Source organism: Pituophis catenifer, unplaced genomic scaffold, assembly GCF_029215685.1.
Source record: "Pituophis catenifer annectens isolate HBS135680 unplaced genomic scaffold, rPitCat1.0.hap2 SCAF_3, whole genome shotgun sequence".
Classification (NCBI taxonomy): Eukaryota; Metazoa; Chordata; class Lepidosauria; order Squamata; family Colubridae; genus Pituophis; species Pituophis catenifer.
This window is the reverse complement of record NW_027256883.1, coordinates 153,559,729-153,580,219: the sequence shown is the minus strand read 5'-3', so window position 1 is coordinate 153,580,219 and position 20,491 is coordinate 153,559,729. Positions and strand designations below refer to the sequence as shown.

Here is a 20,491-nt window from a genome sequence, read left to right as displayed (position 1 = left end):
TCCAGCTTCATGCAAGTCAACAATTCTTGATCATAGGTCTTCTGAGAGCTCTTTTCTGCGAGGCATGGTTTACATCAGACAGTGCTTCTTGAAACCAGTAAACCCAAAACAGGTGTGTGTTTTTAAAGGGCAGGACAGCTGTCAGAAACACATCCAATATCATCACACTGATTGGAGTCAAGGTTGGCTCACTCCTGGCTCCAATTAGCTCTTGGAGAAGTCATTAGGCTAGGGGCTCACATACTTTTTCCTCCCTGCACTGTGAATGTTTACATGTTATGTTCAATTAAACCATGGCAACATCTAATGTTTGTGTAGTATTATTTTAAGCAGACTGTGTTTTTCTATTGTTGTGACTTAGATGAAGTTCAGAGCACATTTTATGTCCAATTCATGCAAAACTCCACGTAATCCCAAGGGGTTCACATACTTTTTCTTGCAACTGTATGTTTGATAGTGGAAATACATTGTTGCATAGTTCAGTAAGAAAATTAAAATTAAATAAATGAAGTAATTTAATAAAATATAAAAGGACTTTTGATTTTTATTTTACCTTTCCAGAAGTCAAAATAAATTTATCGAACACATAATGCATGTCTTCTGTGGTGACTTCATCTCTAATGTCTTGAGTTTCCTCTACTGCTTTGCAATTGTGCGAGGTAGCTGATATGCTAGTGCCTGAGCACATGCTATCTGTTGGATATTCCATTACTGAATCCAGTCTTTCAGTGTCAGATAATCCACTAACAGAATCTGTATCAAGGGATTTATGTTCATTAAGAACACAACAGTGGCTTAGTTCTTCTTCAGCTGAAAACTCTTGATCATCCTTTCTTTTAAGTGATTTGTGTTCTAATTCACAGCATTCATTAGTAATAAACAATATAGTTTCTTCTTTATCTCCAGAATCTGTGTTTATAATTTCTGAGTTTACTAAAAAGCTTTTAAGTTTCTCAGTACATCTCCTAGTCATAGATTCCATTTCATTACATTCATTAAATTTACACTCCTGTAAATTACTTCCATGACCTGGTTTATGTTTTCCTGTAACATTGGCCTGCTGTGGAAGGCAACAGTTGATTACAGGTTCTCCAGTTCTTTTGCTACCTATTTTTCCCTTTTCCTTTTTCTTGGTATCTGTTTTGGGCTTAGTCTCATCTTTACTCTGGGGGCATGCAAAGTATTTATACGCTGTCCTGAACCTCTCCAGGATGTATTCAAACACCATCTGGCTGTTCAGACTCCGTGCAACATTTCTTTTTAGTGCAAAGGGATCTAAGAAAAAGGAAACAAAATAATTAGATACTGCTTTTCAATTAGGAGTTTCAAAGATGAGGTCAATATACTGCATTTTAAATAGACCTGTTACATTTTAATTGTTTGACTCCTGAAAACATTTAACCTATTACAAAATTGCCTTCAAGTAATCAATTTTTTTTTTTACAAAAAGAAAATAATTTTAAAATAAACATTCATAGATGTCGACTGTGATCTAAAAAGAATAGGAACAACTAAAGAAATAATTTTTAAAAATTATTTTAAAATAAGCAAATACTCTTGTTTTTTTCAGAATTGTTTTCATATCTAGTTTTATCAGTTTAACTAATAAACTCTATAAATACCCACGATTTTTAAAAATTAAGTGATAACATAACGCAAAACATTTTATCTATAGATCATGTATAAAAAAGTTTTCTTCTTGAATCTCCTTTGTTACAATGTTAATATATGAAAAACAAAGAGCAAAACAATAAAGTAAGGCTGCCATTCTCCTTAGCATGGGTACTCAAGAATTTTCTTCTCTGTGTTATTTCTATCTACAGGAACATCAAAGTGTGAGGAAAAGGGAATGGAGTAGTTCTTGCCAACAGTTAATTACTTATAGCAACCTAACATCATTAATTCTCTACAAATATGTTCTGTTTAGTTAGAGAGACAATTAAATGCAATTCACTGTAAGCCTTTAAATTAAACCTTTTACTTATGAGGCCAGCTGTCAAGAATGAAAATACTGTAGATACAATTAAAACTAGTTTTTATAGCATATAAATATTATATATTTATATATGCATATATGTTATATATGCAAAATCAGGTATGTAAGGCAACTGGTAAATCATTTATGAGAACGTTTACAAAATGCTGTACCTTCAATGGCTATTCGCCTTTTGGGCCAGTTTTTGTTTTCTCTGGTTAAAAGTTCTTGTACCCGTATGCTGATAACATGTTCTTCCAAAGCAAATTCCAGTGTATAAAACTTCAACAATTCTAACCAGAGTTGTCCCAGAGATATCTGGTGCGGTATTTCCAATGATAATGGGGACTGAAAGAAGCATGAAAAAATTAAAAAAACTTAAGCCTGTTTTATTCTCATAGCTTAAAATGTTTTATTCTCAGGTCATTAAACGAAAAGACTACTTTGCAATTAAAAGAATCACTTACATGGCCTTTTTTCTCCTTTGGATTATTCTGAACATCTGGCTCCAAGGCTGATGTACTCTTGTTACCATTTCTCTGCTGTTCTCCTTTAGATTTGCCTTCTACAGTATTCAGATTTTTTCCTCCATTATTTGATAGTTTGTATTCCCACACTACAAACTTCTTATCTTTTATTCCCTTCAGTTGGTAATCATCAGCCTTCTTAGAATCAAAGCCTTCAATCTAAAAAACAAAGTGCTTTTTATATGTAATCTTATAAATTTTATAAGATGAACACTTATATTATAAAGAGTTATATTATACTATAAATGATAGCTATATCTAGTTCTGATTATGAACCCAAAAGCTTCTTTAGGAACTTTCCCAACAATTCTTAAGTAATTCCTCAGTACCATTGAATAAATCATATGGTTTAGTTAAAAGCTTACCCAGTTGCCTAAATATGATGGTAGGATACGTGGTTCTCTTTGTTGAAGGAAAAATATTACCATTAAGGCAAAGGAATATGAAGGGATTCCACCTTCTGCCTGGCAGTCAATATGACACAGCTATATAAAAAGAGAAAATTATGTGCTTATGTTATATTTTTTTAAATTTTGCACGCTTTGAATTTTTCAAGCATTTTTCATTTTTACACTATATATAGCAAATTTAGGCTAAAGACCAATATAGCAATACAGAGCAGAATTCCCCAAACTTTCCAGCTTCGCAAACCCTTTTTGCAAAGATGACCGGAGCCTATAAGGATGCAATCTCTCGCTCCTACAAGCCTCAGCAAGAGAGGCTTGCGAGGAGCAGGGAATGGTCACTTCCAAGTTATATGATTCATTCCTAAGAATCCTTGGGTTACGAATGTAATTGGCAGGCTCCATTACATTCGTAACTCGAGGATTACCTATATATTTCCTCTCTGCTTTATCCAGGAAGGTTGACTCTAGTGACCTTCTATTTATAGTTGCGGATGAGGTTATACTTTGTTGTTGTTGTTGTTGTTGTTAGTTGCGAAGTCGTGTCCAATTTATCGCGACCCCATGGACAACGTTCCTCCAGGCCTTCCTGTCCTCTACCATCCTCTGGAGTCCATTTAAACTCAGAAGCTATACTACCGAATTCAAAACTTGTGTGCAATTTGGGGGCTGCCTTAGATTCAACAACTGCTCAAAGAGCAGGTGGCAGTTGTGGCCATGAGGGTCTTAGAACATTGGCACCAATTTTGGATTACAAGGCCTTTCAGATGGGGACTCTTATGTCCTCATCACTTTCAGATGGATTACTGCAATACACTCTACATGAAGCTGTCCTTGGAGATCATTTGAAAACTACAACTGGTCCAAAATGCAAAGGCACGAGGATGGGCATGCCTCAGTAAAAGCCTTAATGACATAAGCTTTGGTTATTTGAATGAGTGGTTCCCAGTTCTTAAAAACTGTGTCTTCTCCAAGGTTCTGGAGAAGGTAGGCTACTGAGCCTGTCAGTGTTGTGGCTCCGTTGCCTGAGCCTGGGCTATCGACAGATGCAGACTCTGAGAGTGAGGGAGAGGAGTTGGCAAGGCCTCCCTCTCCAGGACCCTCTTCTCTGGCAATGCCTCCGGAGGACACCGATGGCCAAGAGATAGGCCCAGAGCCAAGCACGTCCCCGCAGCCACAGGTGGACAGTGACGAAGGAGATAAGTGCTGGCTGGATCCTCGACAGCGGCGCAGGGAGAAGTGTGCGCAGCAGAGGGCAAGGCGTGCCAGAGATTAGCTGAGTCACTGGACCACACCCCACAGGGTATAAATGTGGGTGTGGTGGCCGGTTCAGTTTGTGACGAGCAAAAACTAGAAATAATCTCTGATCTGTGCGTTACTGGACTTCTGCCTGCCTTGTCGAACTGAATTGGGACTAATCCTTGTATTGCTGAAACTTTGCCTGCTTTATCGGAATGCTTGCAATCTAATCTTTGTTTTGTGCGAGTAAAGTCTGAATTGGCAGCTAGCCAGTGGGTTGCTGCCAGCTTTATCTTCAAAGACTTTGTCGTGTGGCTTATTAAATCCGGGCCGTCTGTGGGGGTGGGGGTGTGGGACGGGGACAGAACAGTCAGGTGTATTTTGTGTAATCCTTGGAAATTACGTGTGGGCATATATATTATTTAAGTCCGCTTATTTTTTTAATCATGTAAGCCACCCATTTGGAGTTAAGTAGCCTTAAATGTAATAAATAGATAAATATATAATTAAAAGTACAGAAGTTCACTAAAGATTATCAATTTTATCTGTTTAGTTAAAAATATTGGTAGAATATTTCTGAAGAAACCTTGTGTGTTTTGACAGAAGTTGAAGACAAATTCAACTGTTGGTTACATTTTCAATTAGAGCTGAAACAGCCACTATATTTAATTGCTATAACTCTGTTATATGTATTTTGATATCTAATTATTTGAGATTTCAGGTTATACATTTATCTTAATATTTTAGCCATACAGATTTCATGATTTAGTTATATTATTTCTGATACAATCCCCGCCTTTTGTGCACATTGGGTTAGCCCTAATAAAAGTAATGCCTAAGTAATAGTTTCAGAACAAATATAAATATTTTTAAAACTTACTCTAGCCCAGTAGCGAAAAGCCAACACCAAAGGAACAAGGACTGGCTCTAGTTTGCCGAGTGCAGCAAGCAGGTCAGTTGTAAGGCAGGCCACATCATTTCCAGCACTTACTTTACAAGTTAAACCACTGAAACAAATTTTGAGAGAAAGTGTAAACTCTACCACTTCTTGTGAATGAAATTTGAAAAAAAAAAAATACCAAAGACATCCAATATTTTTGTTTTATGTATGCAATTTGCATTATGTTCTTTTCACAATATAGTTTCCCCCAAAAGATATTGAAATCTATTTAATTATTTTAAAGTAACTTTAATGGAAAGATTATGAATGTATGCAGATCTCATATTTTAAAGTCAGTTTGTCACGTGCTTAAAATTTTGTCTGAACTGTCATTATTGATTCTGAAACAGTTATAAATATCCTCCTTAACAAATTGAGAAAATAATTTTAAATTAAGTCCTTTGCAATGCAAAATGTCCTACAACATTCAAACTTAAGGGGATAGCCATTATCTTCTGAAGATGAACATATACAAAAAATACACAAACCTTTTAACATCTTTACAAAAAACAACAGGAACTTTGGCATGGAAATCTGATTCCACATCAGAGTAAGATCCTGAAGGAGAAAATAGAACATATCAAATAAAAATCATTTTCATAGTACCTCCATGCTGATTGAAAGTCATCTGGTTAATACTTATATGTATATCTCTATAAAATCCCCTTATTTTCTCCACAATAGATTATGAAGAAATTAAGAAAGAAATAATGATGGCACAAACTTACCAGTATTTTTTAAAATATCGAGCACTTGTATCAGAACATCTGGATGCGTCATCTAAAATAATGAATGAAGTTATTTATTCTCACATTGATTCTATTTATTCTTGCATTTATTCTATTGAATACAATATTAATATTGTAATCATAATAATACAAACATTTGTTCCCCAATCCTCTGTTTCCTGGCACACAAAGAATATAGTATATTTTTGTATGTACAAACATATGAAAATATGTCTACATTTAGAAGGGGCATTGGTCTTACCTGATATGCTCCTTCTTGTTGAGTGGAGATAGCATCCAGGAATGGGACATACCAAAGCAGTCTGTCCCTTGTGTTACGGGCGGGTCACAGTCTGGTCAGAGGCCTCCCCTTCCGTATGGACCCGTTGAAGAACCTGGCGTCTGAATGCCGCCTCCGCCGAGGCAAATATGTCCAATTTATAATGCTTAATAAATGGAGAAGGCGAAGACCAAGTGGCCACTCTGCAGACTTCCTTCAGCGAAGCCTGGGTGGCTCATGCTGCTGACATAGCCATGCTTCGGGTTGAGTGCGCCGTCACTAGTGTGGGTCTAGGCAGAGACTGCAGCTCGTATGCCTTGGCTATTATTAGCCTAAGCTACCGACCAATAGTGGACGGTGTGACCCTGTTACCTAGGGACGCTGGTTGGAAAGAAATAAATAGCTCCTCTGTTTTCCTCAGATTGGCAGTCCGCTTAACATAGAGCCCTCCTCACGTCCAAGGTGTGCCACCCTTTTTCCAAAGGGTGGACTAGGTTAGGGTTAGGGTTAAGGTTAGGGCATAAGTTGGGTAAGATCAATTCCTGCGACCTGTGGAACCAAGTGTTCACCTTGGGTATAAAGGAGGGATCCAATCGCAAAATAACATGATCTGTGTGAAAGATGCACAGATCTCTCCTTACTGATAGAGCAGCTAGCTCGGAGATCCGCCTGGCTGATGTAATAGCCACCAAGAATGCCACCTTACAGGAGAGGAGACGGAGGCTGGCAGAATGTAAGGGTTCATATGGGTCCCCAGTGAGGGATTTCAATACCTTGTACAGATCCCAGGTAGGGTACCTGTATACTCCTGGGGGACATAGATTAGCCGCACTCCTAATAAATCTTTGGTCTGTGGGATGCTGAGCGAGCGACTCAAGTGATCCACAAGTCAATACTTAGGCGTCCTCTTGGACTCATGGCTGTCTTTAGAAGAACACTTGATGGCTGTGGCCGGGAGGTCTTTTTATCAGGTTCGCCTGATTCGCCAGTTGCGTCCCTTTCTAGATCAGGACTCGTTAAAAACGGTCACTTATGCCCTCGTCACTTCACGCCTGGACTACTGTAATGCTCTCTACATGGGGCTCCCCTTGAGGAGCACCCGGAGGCTCCAGCTGGTCCAGAATGCGGCCGCGCGGGTAGTTATGGGATCAGCATGGCGCTCCCATGTGGCTCCCCTCCTGCGCGAGCTGCACTGGCTCCCTGTGGTCTTCCGGGTGCGCTTCAAGGTCTTAGTTACCACCTTTAAAGCGCTCCATGGCTTAGGACCGGGGTACTTACGAGACCGCCTTCTGCCACCAATAGCCTCCCACCGCCCAGTACGCTCCCATAGAGAGGGGCTTCTCAGGGTGCCGTCAGCCAAACAATGTCGACTGGCGGCCCCCAGGGGGAGAGCCTTTTCTGTGAGGGCACCCACCATCTGGAACGAGCTCCCCCCAGAGATACAGAAGATTCTGGATCTGCGCACTTTCCGCCGTGCCCTCAAAACATTCCTGTTTCAGCAGGCCGGCCTGGCCTAACTTTCCCTTTATATTGCTTTTTGATTTGATTTTAAACTGGGATGTCTTGAATTATCTAGGACCAGAGTGTTTAGTATATTTTAATTGTTTTTTTTTTTATTAACATTTGTATTACATGTATTTTTATCGTTCACTGTTCACCGCCCTGAGTCCCTTAGGAATAGGGCGGTATATAAATTTAATAAATAAATAAATAAATAAATAAATACTGAGGACAAGGCCGCCACCTGCCTCCGGATGGTGTTGAGTGATAGCCCATTATCTAGTTCATCCTGGAGGAAGTCCAGGATTTGGGCTATCGATACTTCAAGTGGAAAAATACCTGACTTGATACACCAATTACAAAAGGCCCTCCAAGTGGCAGAGTAGATGCACTCACTGGAAGGCCTCCGAGAAGCCTGGATAGTCTTGATGACCCTGGAGGAAAAATTGTCCCCCCTCAGAGCGCTCCACTCAAGCACCAGGCGGTCAGTTGGAGTCACTGTGGGTCCAGGTGGATCAACACCCCCAGGCTGAGTGGTATCATGTTCTGGGGGATCCTCCAGGGTGGAACCACTGAGAGATTCACGAGGTCGGCCAACCAAGGTCTCCTGGGCCACTGCGGAACAAGGAGCATGATCTCTGCCTTCTCCTCCAGGACCTTCCTTATTACCCTTGGAAGAAGGGGAAGAGGAGAGAAGGCGTAAAGAAGTCCTGGAGGCCATGTGGAGAGGATCGACATCCTCCACCCCCTGAGTCGGGAATCTGGAGTAGAATCTCAGGAGCTGCGAATTTTCTGGGGTGGCAAACGAGTCCAACTCCAGGATGCTGAAACGGTCCATCAGGTCCCAGAAAAGGGACGGGTGCAGGCACCATTCCGTGTGGTTGATGGCTGTTCTGCTTAGCCAATCCGCCTGCACGTTGGACACCCCAGAGATGTATTCCACAGTGAGAGTCTGCAGATGCCTCTCTACCCAAACCCCCAGTTGCCTGGTCTCCAGCATGAGGGGCCTGGATCTGGTCCCCCCCTGACGGTTTATGTGCGCCTTCGTGGCCATATTGTCTGTCATCTCTAAAACATGCTGGCCAGAGACCGACTGGCGGAAATGACAGAGGGCCAGATGTACTGCCTGCAGCTCTAACCAACTAATGTTCTGTTTCCGGTCCGCTTGGCTCCATCGGCCCTGAGCCATCTGCGATTGGAAATGTGCACCCCCAACTGAGGAAACTGGCGTCCATTGTTACAACTAGGCATTGGGGTTCGTGGAAGAGGCTTCCCTTTGAGATGGCCGGTGTCATCCACCAGGTGAGGAACGAAGAACCTCCCTGGGAACCTGGACCCTGGCCGGTGAGCTGCTCCTGCCTGTCCTCTGGAGAGGTAAGAGAAACCATTGAAGGTCTCTAGCATGAAGACGTTCCCATGGTATGATGGAAATGCTGGACACCATCTTGCCCAGGAGCTTTGAGAGCAGGGCTAAGGATGCTTTGCATTCTCTTTGGATCCCACGTGCTAGGCCTCTGAGACTGTCCTGTCGTTCCTGGGACAGATACACCCTGCCTTCAATGGAATCTATAACTGTTCCCAGATGGAGCAGGGGGGTTGAAGGAGTCAAGTGGCTGTTCTCTATATCAATAGAGAACCCATGGTGTCTAAGTGTTTGAATAGTTACCTGGAGGTCCTCCCTTGATTGATTGATTGATGGATAGAGGAGGACTGAATTAAAATGTCATCCAGGTAACATTGGACACGCACGGGTGAGTCCTTGAGGTGAGCTGCCAAGGCAGCAAGTACTTTAATAAACATCCTAGACGCTGATGAGACACCGAGAGGTAATGCCCTATATTGATAGTGAGTGCCTGCATAGTAAAATCTAAGTTATTTCCAATGTAAGGGCAGAATCAGAATATGCAGGTAGGCCTCCGTTAAGTCAATTGAGGTGAGGAAGTCGGCCTTTCTCATGCCACCAAGAATCGATTGAAGTGACTGCATTTTGAACCACTTATATTCAAGATAGCGGTTCAGTCTTTTGAGGTCAAGAATAAGTCTCCACGCACCCAAGGTCTTGGGAACCACAAAGAGAATTGAATAGAATCCCTGCCCTAGTTGGTCCTTCGGGACCCTCTTGATAGCTTTAATGTCCAGTAGGTGTTTTATGGCCGAATCCATGAGGGCCCTTTTAGTAGCGTCTTTCGACATTGGGCAGCGTAGAAAAAAAACTGAGGGGGGGATGGAGAGGAATTCTAGGGAGAGGCCAGATCTCACAGTCTCCCTGACCCAGACGTCCGATGTAATTTCCTCCCATCAGTCAGCAAAGAAGGCCAGTCTGCCCCCGATGAGAGGTATGGACATGCAGTTACTTTTAGCAGCGGAAGGAACGAGTCCCTCCCCCTCAAAAGGGCCGTTTAGTTTGAAAGGGTCTACCTCTAGCTGGTCTGTCTTGCTGACCTCTTTGCCTTGGGCCAAAAAATCCCTGTGATCGGGAAGGCCCAGCGCCCAATTCAGATCCCCGAAATGGCATGTGATGGAAGAAGGGGAAGGAACGAAATTCGTCCCTGCGCTGAGACGATGGTATAATCTTGAGTTTGTCTCTTGTTTCTACTAACAAAGGTTCCAGCGCCTCCCCAAATAACTTGTTCCCTGTAAAAGGGGCAGAGGCCAGGCGCCATTTGTGGCGGGCATCTGCCTGCCATTGCCTCCGTCAGGGGAGGCAGCGAGCAGCCACAGAGGATGCCATGGCCTTGGAGGCAAAACAGGCCGAGTTCAGAGTTGTGTCAGCTGAAAACTGTACCGCTGCCACGATTTTGTTGAGATCCTGTTGCATCCTTATGTCTGCCGATCTTTTCCTGAAGTTGTTGGAGCCAGAGAAGTGTGGCTCTGTTAAAGAAGGATGCAGTAGTGGCCAAGCGGATTGCCCAAATGGCCCCTTGGTGAGCTCTCTGTAGTGACTGATCTGATCACCTGTCCTCTGGCCTCAGACCCTCCTCCGGCTCTCCAGGTATATTGGAGGATGACATCAAAGCGGCCACAGATGCGTCCACCGGTGGGGTCTGGAGCACCTTCGCCAACTCTGGATTGACATTAAAAAAACATTTGTCGGTCGAAGAAGGAATTGGGGCCCTCCTCAGGGACACCCACTACCATTGAACTACATCTACAAATAGGCGAGGTGAAGGGATGGTGTCTGTTGTCTTGCCAGACTCTGAAAAGAGTGGATTAGCTGGTTCCTGGGGATTTGGGGCTTCTGGCCCTTCAGTGTGTGACCCTAGTGGGCCACATTTGTAGCCTTAAAAAGAAGGGATCTGAAAATGTTAGGAGGAAATATCCCGGTAAATGCAAGCTGTTCAGGCCTTAGACCTTCACCTTCTGACAGGTCTAACTCCCTTTGCTCTACTTCTGAAAGCGATGGTTAACTCTTATGGGAAGGAGCAGGGGAACCGGGATCTTGAAATGGAGGAAATTCCTCCTGACAAGGTTCAATGCAATTGGTAGAAAAGGTAGAGACCTCAGAATATGCCCGTCTGGGCTGTTGTAATCCAGCAGAAATGCCTTTTTTAATGGCTTCTGCGATAATGTCCTGGATGTTACCAGGCAATAAGAAGTCCTTGCCTATCTCATGACGCAAGCCTGCAGCCGTCAGAGTGAAGGTGGATGGAGGGGCTGCTTTGGGACCTTTACTGGTACTTTCAATTCCTTTTGCTGAGTTGTGCCAGTCTGATGTGGAGCCCCATAGCTCTGCATTGGAAATAGGCAGAGGGAAGCTTCTAATAGAGAGTTGGTCTGGAGCTCCCTCTGGTGACAGCTCTCGACATCTCTGTCTGTCAGAGGCACAGGGCTCATTTTGTCTATCTAGGCAGAACTTTTTTCTTTACTGGCCCTGTCATAGATTTTTTGGAGGGCCTGATCTCTGCGCCTCTCATCCCTTTGGGATGCTTTGGAAGTCTTGCGTGCGTGGCAGCCTTGCTTTGAGCCCTGGAATTGTGACCTATGGCTCCGTCAGCTGTGGTCAACTGCCACTGCGGCCGCCATTTTGCCTGCCATGCTTTTCCTGCCCTTTCTTGCCTTAAATGAAACTTTGGGCATTGAGTTGTAGTTGCTGCCTCAAGCCTCCTGGCTCCTTAAAAGTGCTTTTACTTAGTTAGGAGTGCAAGGCTCCTCAAATGGCAGCTCCAATTGAATAAATGGGCTCCAAGCCCTTTAAACCGCTCTCAGCCGCTCAGATTCGGGAGTATGGCAGTCAGATGAGTGCGAGACTCCTGGCGAGGCTAACAGCAACAGATCCTTGGAATCCTCCAAGCTGCCATTGCCTAATGCGGGGGAAGCATTGAGGGCGAATGCCAGATACGCAGGCTGGCTGAACGGGAGCACAAAGCTCCACCAGAAACTGTATGTAAAGCGTCATGCAGCGCGGCAACTATGCTGTCTTTGAAATGGCACCCACTTCGGGAGCGCGAAACTCCTCCAATCTCAATTCTCTGCTGGCAAACTGGGAGCACGGAGCTCCTCTGCCTGGCAATCCTCGCTGTAAATGGAAGCGCTTGACTCCACAGCTTGTTTGGAATGCCTGCAGTTCAATGGATAGCAAAGAGGCTAAATGACGTTGGAAGGGCCTCTCTGTTGTCAGGCTAGTGACAACAGAGAGGCCCTTCCAACGGCTGAAGCCGAAGCCCTCGCCATTGGGAAAGTCCCAGTGACTCTACTACAAATGGGAGTCTGCTGTTAAACTCACGATGTTGATTAGAGTTGAATAAACATCCACAATACTCCTATGCTGCAGTGAAGAAGCATCCAGGAATAATCCTAGTTTGAAGAGAAACTTTCGACATGTCTGTCCATGCTGAACGACTGAGTTAAAAGCTGGGAAGCCCTAGCAACAAAGGTGTGGCATTACAACTTTGACAGACTCAGTCCAATCAACTGAACAGACGAGGACAACTCATTCCTGGATGCTATCTCCACAACTGTAGAGAAATGTACAGTTGTACACATTAACTACCGTATTTTCCAGCGTATAAGACGACTTTTTAACACATGAAAATATTCTCAAAAGTCGGGGGTCGTCTTATACGCCGCGTGTCGTTCTCCTGTAACCAGGCAGACCAGCCCGAAAGGCTCTGACGAGCCTTAAATGGCTCTGGCGATCCCAGCTCTGACAATCCCAGTTGAGTTCCCTGCAACTCAGCTGGGATCTCCAGAAACCATGTAAAAGGAAAAAAGTTTTTCCCTTTTACATGGCTCTGACGATCCCAGCTCTGACGATCCCATGATCCCAGTTGAGTTCCCTGCAACTCAGCTGGGATCACCAGAAACCATGTAAAAGGAAAAAAGTTTTTTCCCTTTTACTCTGACGATCCCAGCTGAGTTCCCTGCAACTCAGCTGGGATGGCCAGAGCCATGTAAAAGAAAAAAAGTTTTCCCCCTCCAGCTTGCTTACCTCAGCTGCTAGTCGCAACGCTTGCCTTGCTTCGCTTGCCTGAATCTATTCCATCAGCAAGCAACTCCCTGCCTGCAATCAAGCAAGCAGGGAGTTGTGGACTTCAACTCCTAGAATTCCTCAGCCAGCAAAGCAAAGCTGGCTGAGGAATTCTGGGAGTTGAAGTCTACAAGTCTTAAAGTTGCCAAGGTTGGAGACCCCTGTTCTATTGGGTAAGTTTTTTTCCCCTTTGGGAGCTTTAAAAAAAATAGTCAATTGGGGTTTTTTTAGTTGTTCTTTTTTAGACCTAGCCATTTAAAGTTTAGGAAGTTTTAAATTTAGCTTTCATATAAAAATAAAAATAAAATAAAATAATATTTGTGCAGCTTTCTGAGATTTAGTGTGTTTCTGTAGTGTTTCACTCTAACTACACAAACACACAAAATCTCATAAAGCTGTATTTGGAATTTTGTGTGTGTAAAGTGTGAAAGTTGGTTTTTTGGACTTTTTGTGGCTGTGTGAGGTTCCTGCTTGTTGCAGGGGCCATTTTGGGACTAGCACAGCTGCTTTTACATTGTAGGTGAGCCAGTTGATGTTTTTTAATTTTTATTTGGTGTGCATTGGAAGAGGGGTAGTCTTATATGGCGAGTATAGCCCAAACCCTATATTTTAACAGGAAAAGTTGGGGGTCGTCTTATACGCCCAGTCGTCTTATACGCTGGAAAATACGGTATTTTAACAATATTAAGTCATATGTCAGCCTTTTTGCTACTCAGCACACTACACAGAAAAATTGCTACACAGTTAAACTGGCATATAAAAAGCAGTACCTAGGTCTGCTAACCTTAAAGGCCAGGGGACAAAGTTTTTAGACAAATTAATTTACTAAGACTGGAAGAATGAAGGCATCCCACTCTGGGGATTCACCAAATACATTTTACTGCAACAAAGAACTGTCATTTGTGAAGCCAGGATAAGACTTAAGTGAACACTGATAAAGAAAGAGAAGACACTGAAAGCCACTTGTATATTGAGCATGTATGGATTAAATTGTGTATTCTGCTCATATTAACACAATTATTGCCTCTAAATCAGTGGTTCTCAACCTGTGGGTTGCAATCCCTTTGGGGGTCGAACGACCCTTTCCCAGGGGTCACCTAAGACCATCGGAAAACTGGTTCTGGGGCCCCACCCACCCCCATTATTCTTACCTTTTATTTGGCCCCACCCCCAATCTATTGCTGCCTCCTGAGTCCCAGCTGATGTCTAGAGGGAAAAAAAACTCTTTAAACTCTTGCCGCAGGGCTTCAAAGGGCCGCCCTAAAGCTGATCAGTGTTAAAAGAAAACAAATGAGCAGACCAGTGTCTGCAAAAAATAAATGGGTAGACTCAGTGGTGGGATTCTACTTCGGTAGAACCGGTTGTTAAGTACTTAAGTAGTTAAGCCAGTGGTTCCCAAAGTGGGCTGTACCATGCCTTAGGGAGCGGTAAGAGGCAAGGGGGGGCAGCAGGGGGCGCTAGAGGCAAAAGGGGGCGACGGGGTGCTAAGTGGCAAGGAGTGTGGCCCCACCCTTTGGCCTGTGCCTCGCAGCAGTTACCTCCTTGCAAGCAAACAGCAAGAAAAAACAACTCCTTTCAGCTTCAGCTAATTAGCCCGTTGATTAGATCTGCCTCCCGACTCTCAGCTGATTTGCTCTTAGCTGTTTTGCGCAGGGCTCTGCAGCTTGCTGCAAAGAGCTAAATTGCTGGAGCAGATTTTTTTTTCTCCTTATGCAAATCAAGCTGAAAATGAAACTGGAAGTAAAGCAGGCTTTGGCTGTTACGTTGGAAAATTAGGCAGAGGCAGATTTATTTTCTTTTTCCTCACCAAAAAAGGTAGGTGAAAACAATGGGAAATTTAGGGAAAAGAGGAGAGTTCAAGATTTTAAAACACAAAAGAAGAAATCTCTATTTAACTAGGGAATTGTAATAATTGAGATAGTATTAATTGTATATTGTGTTGAAAGCAGAAATGGTTAAGTTGTGGTTTGGAGGAATATATGGGGGAAATTATTTGGTTTATTATTATTGGTAAATATAATTAATTGATTTGTAAGAAACTGGATGGCATGGAAATAATTGGAATATTGGAATAATTGGAATGCCTGGAGTACTGTAATGCTCTCTACATGGGGCTCCCCTTGAGGAGCACCCGGAGGCTCCAACTGGTGCAGAATGTGGCCGTGCGGGGGATTATGGGAGCGATGGGGCGCTCCCATGTGACACCTCTCCTGCGCGAGCTGCATTGGCTCCCGGTGGTCTTCCGGGTGCACTTCAAGGTGTTGGTTACCACCTTTAAAGCGCTCCATGGCTTAGGGCCTGGGTACTTACGGGACCGCCTTCTGCCACCGATAGCCTCCCACCGGCCAGTACGCTCCCACAGAGAGACTCCTCAGGGTGCCGTCGGCCAGGCAATGTCGGCTGGCGACCCCCAGGGGGAGGGCCTTCTCTGTGGCAGCACCTGTCCTTTGGAACAACCTGCCCCCGGAGATACGTAGGATCCCAGATCTCCGTGCTTTTCGCTGTGCCCTTAAAATAAGGTGACCAGATTTTAACATTGGTAAAGAGGGACACCATTGTGGGTGTGGCTTATTTTGTGGGCGTGGCTTGGAGGTCATGTGACTGGGTGGGCATGGCTAGCTGGTCATGTGACCAGGTGGCCATGGCTATGTGTATAGGGACTACTCAGAGGGCTGAAAAAAGTCATTTTTGACAGGTCCTCGCACTTTTGACTGGTCCTCACACTTATGACCATCCTCACATTTATGCCCATGCAGCATTCTTAACAACCATGTCACTCATTTCACAACTGCTTCTCTTCACCATGGTGATAAGATAGGGCAAAAAACGTAAAATGTGAGGACAGTCGTAAGTTCGAGGACTGGTCAAAAGTGCAAGGACCAGTCAAAAATAACTTTTTCAGCCCTCTGAGTAGTCCATATGCACAAAAGAACTAACCGGAGGGCTAAAAAAAGTCATTTCTGACAGGTCCTCGCACTTTTGACCGGTCCTCACACTTATGACCATCCTCACATTTATGCCCGTGCAGCATTCTTAACAACCATGTCACTCATTTCACAACTGCTTCTCTTCACCATGATGACAAGATAGGGTAAAAAGTAAAATGTGAGGACAGTCGTAAGTTCGAGGACTGGTCAAAAGTGCGAGGACCAGTCAAAAATAACTTTTTCAGCCCTTTGAGTAATCCATATGCATAAAAGGATACAGCAATAGAGAGGGATGAAGGAAGGGAAGGGAAATTAGTAGGAGTGAGGGTAAGAGCGGGCGGAAGAGAGGAGAAGGAGAAAGGAAGAGGAAGTAGGGAGGAGAAGAGGGTGGGGGGAAGAGAAAGTAAGAAGGAAAGAAAAGAGAGAGGTGGTAGGTTTGAGGAGAAAGATTGCTATACAATAAAAAAGATGAAAGGGAAGAAAGCCAACCCCAAACAAATATAAAGATATTAAGATAAAGAATGAATTGTTAAACTTTAAAGAATAAAAGAGAACAAATATGAATAAATAGCAATAATTAGAAACACACATACAAATATACAATGTATTTACTTTGAACAGAATATCTGGCTGGTTCACAAATTTAAACAGTGTTTAGTCATTTCAATTAAATTTACAATTTCTATATTTCCTTTTTGCCATATTTATTCCTCATCTATTTTTTTTAAAAAACAATATTAGCCTTCATCCTCATCTCTAATCTTAATCCAATTCAATTGTTCCCTTCTATTCTATATTATACCCCTTCCCATCGTCATCTATTTTTATATTCGTCCTCACATTGGTTAATTATGTAATTATGTAATACAGTTGTTTAATACAAATTCAACATTTTAATATAAATCAATTAGTTATATAACTATCTTTTTTGTATATTAATCAATATGAACATGAATATTCCAATTATTTCCATGCAATCCAATTTCTTACAAATCAATTAATTATATTTACCAATAATAATAAACCAAATAATTTACCAATAATAATAAACCAAATAATTTCCCCCATATATTCCTCCAAACCACAACTTAACCATTTCTGCTTTCAACACAATATATAATTAATAGTATCTCAATTATTACAATTCCCTAGTTAAATAGAGCTTTTTTTCTTTTGTGTTTTAAAATCTTGAACTCTCCTCTTTTTCCCTAAAGAGGAACTACCTCTTTAGGGAAAACTACCTTTTCACTAAAGGTAGTTTGCACCTATCTTTTTTGGTGAGGAAAAAGAAAAGAAATCTGCTGCCTAATTTTCCAACCTTGCAGCAAACAAGCCAACAGTCTGTTTCACTTTCAGTTTCGTTTTGAGCTTGGTTTGCACAAGGAGAAAAAAAAAACTGCTCGAGCAATTTAGCAAGCAGCAAGAGCCCTGCGCAAAACAGCTGAGAGCAAATCAGCTGAGAGTGGGGAAGCCGAACTAATCAAGGGGCTGTTTTTTCTATTTTTGCAGGCATTGGTCTACTCATTTGTTTTCTTTTAACACAGAACAGCTGTAGGGCGGCCCTTTGAAGCCCCGCGGCAAGAGTTTAAACAGTTTTTTTTTCTCTAGCCATCAGCTGGGACTCAGGAGGCAGAATGAAAAATCGGGACTTTTTTAAAACGCCACGGGACGCGGAACAAATTGATAAAAATCGGGACTGTCCCGCCAAAAGCGGGACGTCTGGTCACCTTACCTTAAAACTTTTTTATTTCATCAAGCTGGGCTGGCTTGACCCCCCCCTTATATATTTTTAATTATTAATTTATTTTAGTTGGAGTGTTTTAAATTTTATATTGGGCCAAAACTTGTTTAATTCTTTTAAAATTAATCTTAAATTTTGCATGTGATGTTTTTATTCTTGGCTGTTGACCGCCCTGAGTCCAGTAGGAGAAGGGCAGTATAAAAATCTAATTAATTAATTAATTAATTAAATAAATAAATAAATATTCATGTTCATATTGATTAATATACATAAAAGATAGTTATATAACTAATTGATTTATATTAAAATGTTGAATTTGTATTAACTGTATTATTACATAATTAACCCATGTGAGGATGGATATAAAAATAGATGACAATGGGAAGGGGTATAATATAGAATAGAAGGGAAAAATTGAATTTGATTAAGATTACAGATGAGGATGAAGGGTAATATTGTTTTTTTAAAAAAATAGATGAGGAATAAATATGGCAAAAAGGAAATATAGAAATTGTAAATTTAATTGAAATGACTAAACAGTTTAAATTTGTGAACTAGCCAAATACTCTGTTCAAAGAAAATACATTGTATGTTTGTATGTGTGTTTCTAATTATTGCTATTTATTCAAATTTGTTCTCTTTTATTCTTTAAAGTTTAACAATTCATTCTTTATCTTAATATCTTTATATTTGTTTGGGGTTGCCTTTCTTCCCTTTCATCTTTTTTATTGTACAGTAATCTTTCTCCTCAAACCTATCACCTCTCTCTTTTCTTTTCTTTTCTTTTCTTTCCTTCTTACTTTATCTTCCTCCCTCTTCTTCTCCTCCCTTCTTCCTTTCTCCTTCTCCTCCTCTCTTCCTCCCTCTCTTACCCTCACTCTTACTCTAATTTCCCTTCCCTTCCTTCCTCTCTTCTCTTCCTTCCCTCTTCCATCTCTCTTCTCCTTCCTTCATCCCTCTCTACTGCTGTATTCATTTTCAATTTTATGTTTTCCACTATGGAGTCCAGGCAACCCCGGTCTTTCTTTCATTTATCAAGTATATTTCTCAAAATTTCCCCTCAACTTTTTAAATATTTGCAGTATATTTCATCTTATTCCATTTTTTCTATTGAATCCAGTGTAATCATCTTTATCTTTTTTCAATTATTTCCTTTTCAATATTATCTCCTTGTTTCTCTTGCTTCTCATTCATCTTTTCTCTTTCTTTTTTTGCAAGCTAACCAATTCTCTGCTTCTTTATTTCCCTTAAATGCCTCCCTTACTTTTTGAAACATCTCCCTTAGTGTCTCAAATTCATCCTCCCAATTCTCCATATTTTCAATTTTAAAATGCTAGGATTTTTAAACTTATTCTTTTCATTTACATATTTGGGGGGGGGATTCTTTTCAAGGAGCCACAAGGGGGGCTGAGAGCAGATTCATTCTGACAGTGTCTTTTAAAATTGCTTGGAAGACACATTTTTTCCCTAACAATACTGGTTTGTATACTTTGGAATAAAACATATACCTGGAAAAAGTACTTGCAAAACTTGGACAGAAGGAAAAGAAAGGCAGGACTGGACTCATTATCAGTAGCTAGTTAGTTCATTGTTATCAGTGACTCCCACTGATTCTAAACTCATTTTAAGACTGGGATTGGTGACTACTGAAATTTAAATATTCACCATTGGTCTCAGAAATCTTTGATTTGCGAGGACCTGTCAGAAATGACTTTTTTCAGCCCTCTGAGTAGTCCCTATACACATAATCATGGCCACCTGGTCACATGACCAGCTAGCCACGGCCAGTCACATGACATCCAAGCCACGCCCACAAAATAAGCCACGCCCACAGAACCAGTAGTAAAAAAATTTAGAACCCACCCCTGGTTGGGGGTCACCACAACATGGGGAACTGTATTAAAGGGTCGCGGCATTAGGAAGGTTGAGAACCACTGCTCTAAATGAAGAGAAAAAAGTATGCTGCCTTATTTCTTAATTAGGAGAACATTTGTCAACACATTACTCTCATCTGTGTTAGAATATGTGTAGTCTAAGATAGCAGAGTAAAATACTGGAATTGCTCAGAAGTCCACTCAATCAAAGCTATGACTAGATACTAAATTATAGTTATTCCTCTGGGCTTTTACCTTGAATAGTAACTATGATTCTTGGAGGACTGTGAATGCTATAATTCTGCATACTTCACCTAAATGGCAGTAAATAGCAACTGAAGGTGATATTTTCTGGCATTTGTTCTAACGCAGGACTAGTATTGCAGCAGATAAAATGGATGTATCCAAAATGAAGTTCCAAAAAGAGGAATTATTTTCAAATTCAGAAGGATGTGCTTCTTGAAATTTTTGACACTCCAAAAATTTATCAATATATTTTAATCCCGTTTTTCTTTCAACAGATCGCTAAAAATTATTGAATTGATTTTAAGAATAATTTTTGACTGGGATACCATCTATACCTCTACCTAGATATGGTAATTTCTACATGTTGTTCTATTATTTAGTCAGAATCTAGAAATCTGGAGATGGTATAGACTTGATTTGCTCTGAATTTAATTTGTCTTGAGAACTTCTAAGTGAACTACTGAAGTCTCTCTCCAGCAGAAGGCTGTAGATGTGAGAACTGTGATGATTATACTCTGTGAACTAGAGATGATTGCTTTCCAGAGGACCTGTGGAAATTTTACTTGCATAGGTAAGAGTTATATTTGTGCTTCTTTATGACCTAACAATTTATATAGCAATTCTTGTAACAGTGCACTGGTTT

At 41.6% G+C, this 20,491-nt stretch overlaps 1 protein-coding gene across 3 annotated transcripts in view; it reads right to left on the bottom strand.

Moving 5' to 3' along the window:
- TUT4 (terminal uridylyl transferase 4) overlaps positions 1–20,491 on the bottom strand; it is a 57,363-nt gene that overhangs the window by 20,677 nt on the left and 16,195 nt on the right. For all 3 annotated transcript variants that reach the window (XM_070941335.1, XM_070941336.1, XM_070941337.1), the window contains 7 exons: positions 5,814–5,865; positions 5,574–5,643; positions 5,026–5,152; positions 2,868–2,987; positions 2,443–2,661; positions 2,149–2,323; positions 554–1,275 (listed from right to left, as the gene is read on the bottom strand). In XM_070941335.1, coding sequence (XP_070797436.1) covers positions 554–1,275; positions 2,149–2,323; positions 2,443–2,661; positions 2,868–2,987; positions 5,026–5,152; positions 5,574–5,643; positions 5,814–5,865 — 1,485 coding nt within the window. The remainder of the gene's footprint in view (positions 1–553; positions 1,276–2,148; positions 2,324–2,442; positions 2,662–2,867; positions 2,988–5,025; positions 5,153–5,573; positions 5,644–5,813; positions 5,866–20,491) is intronic.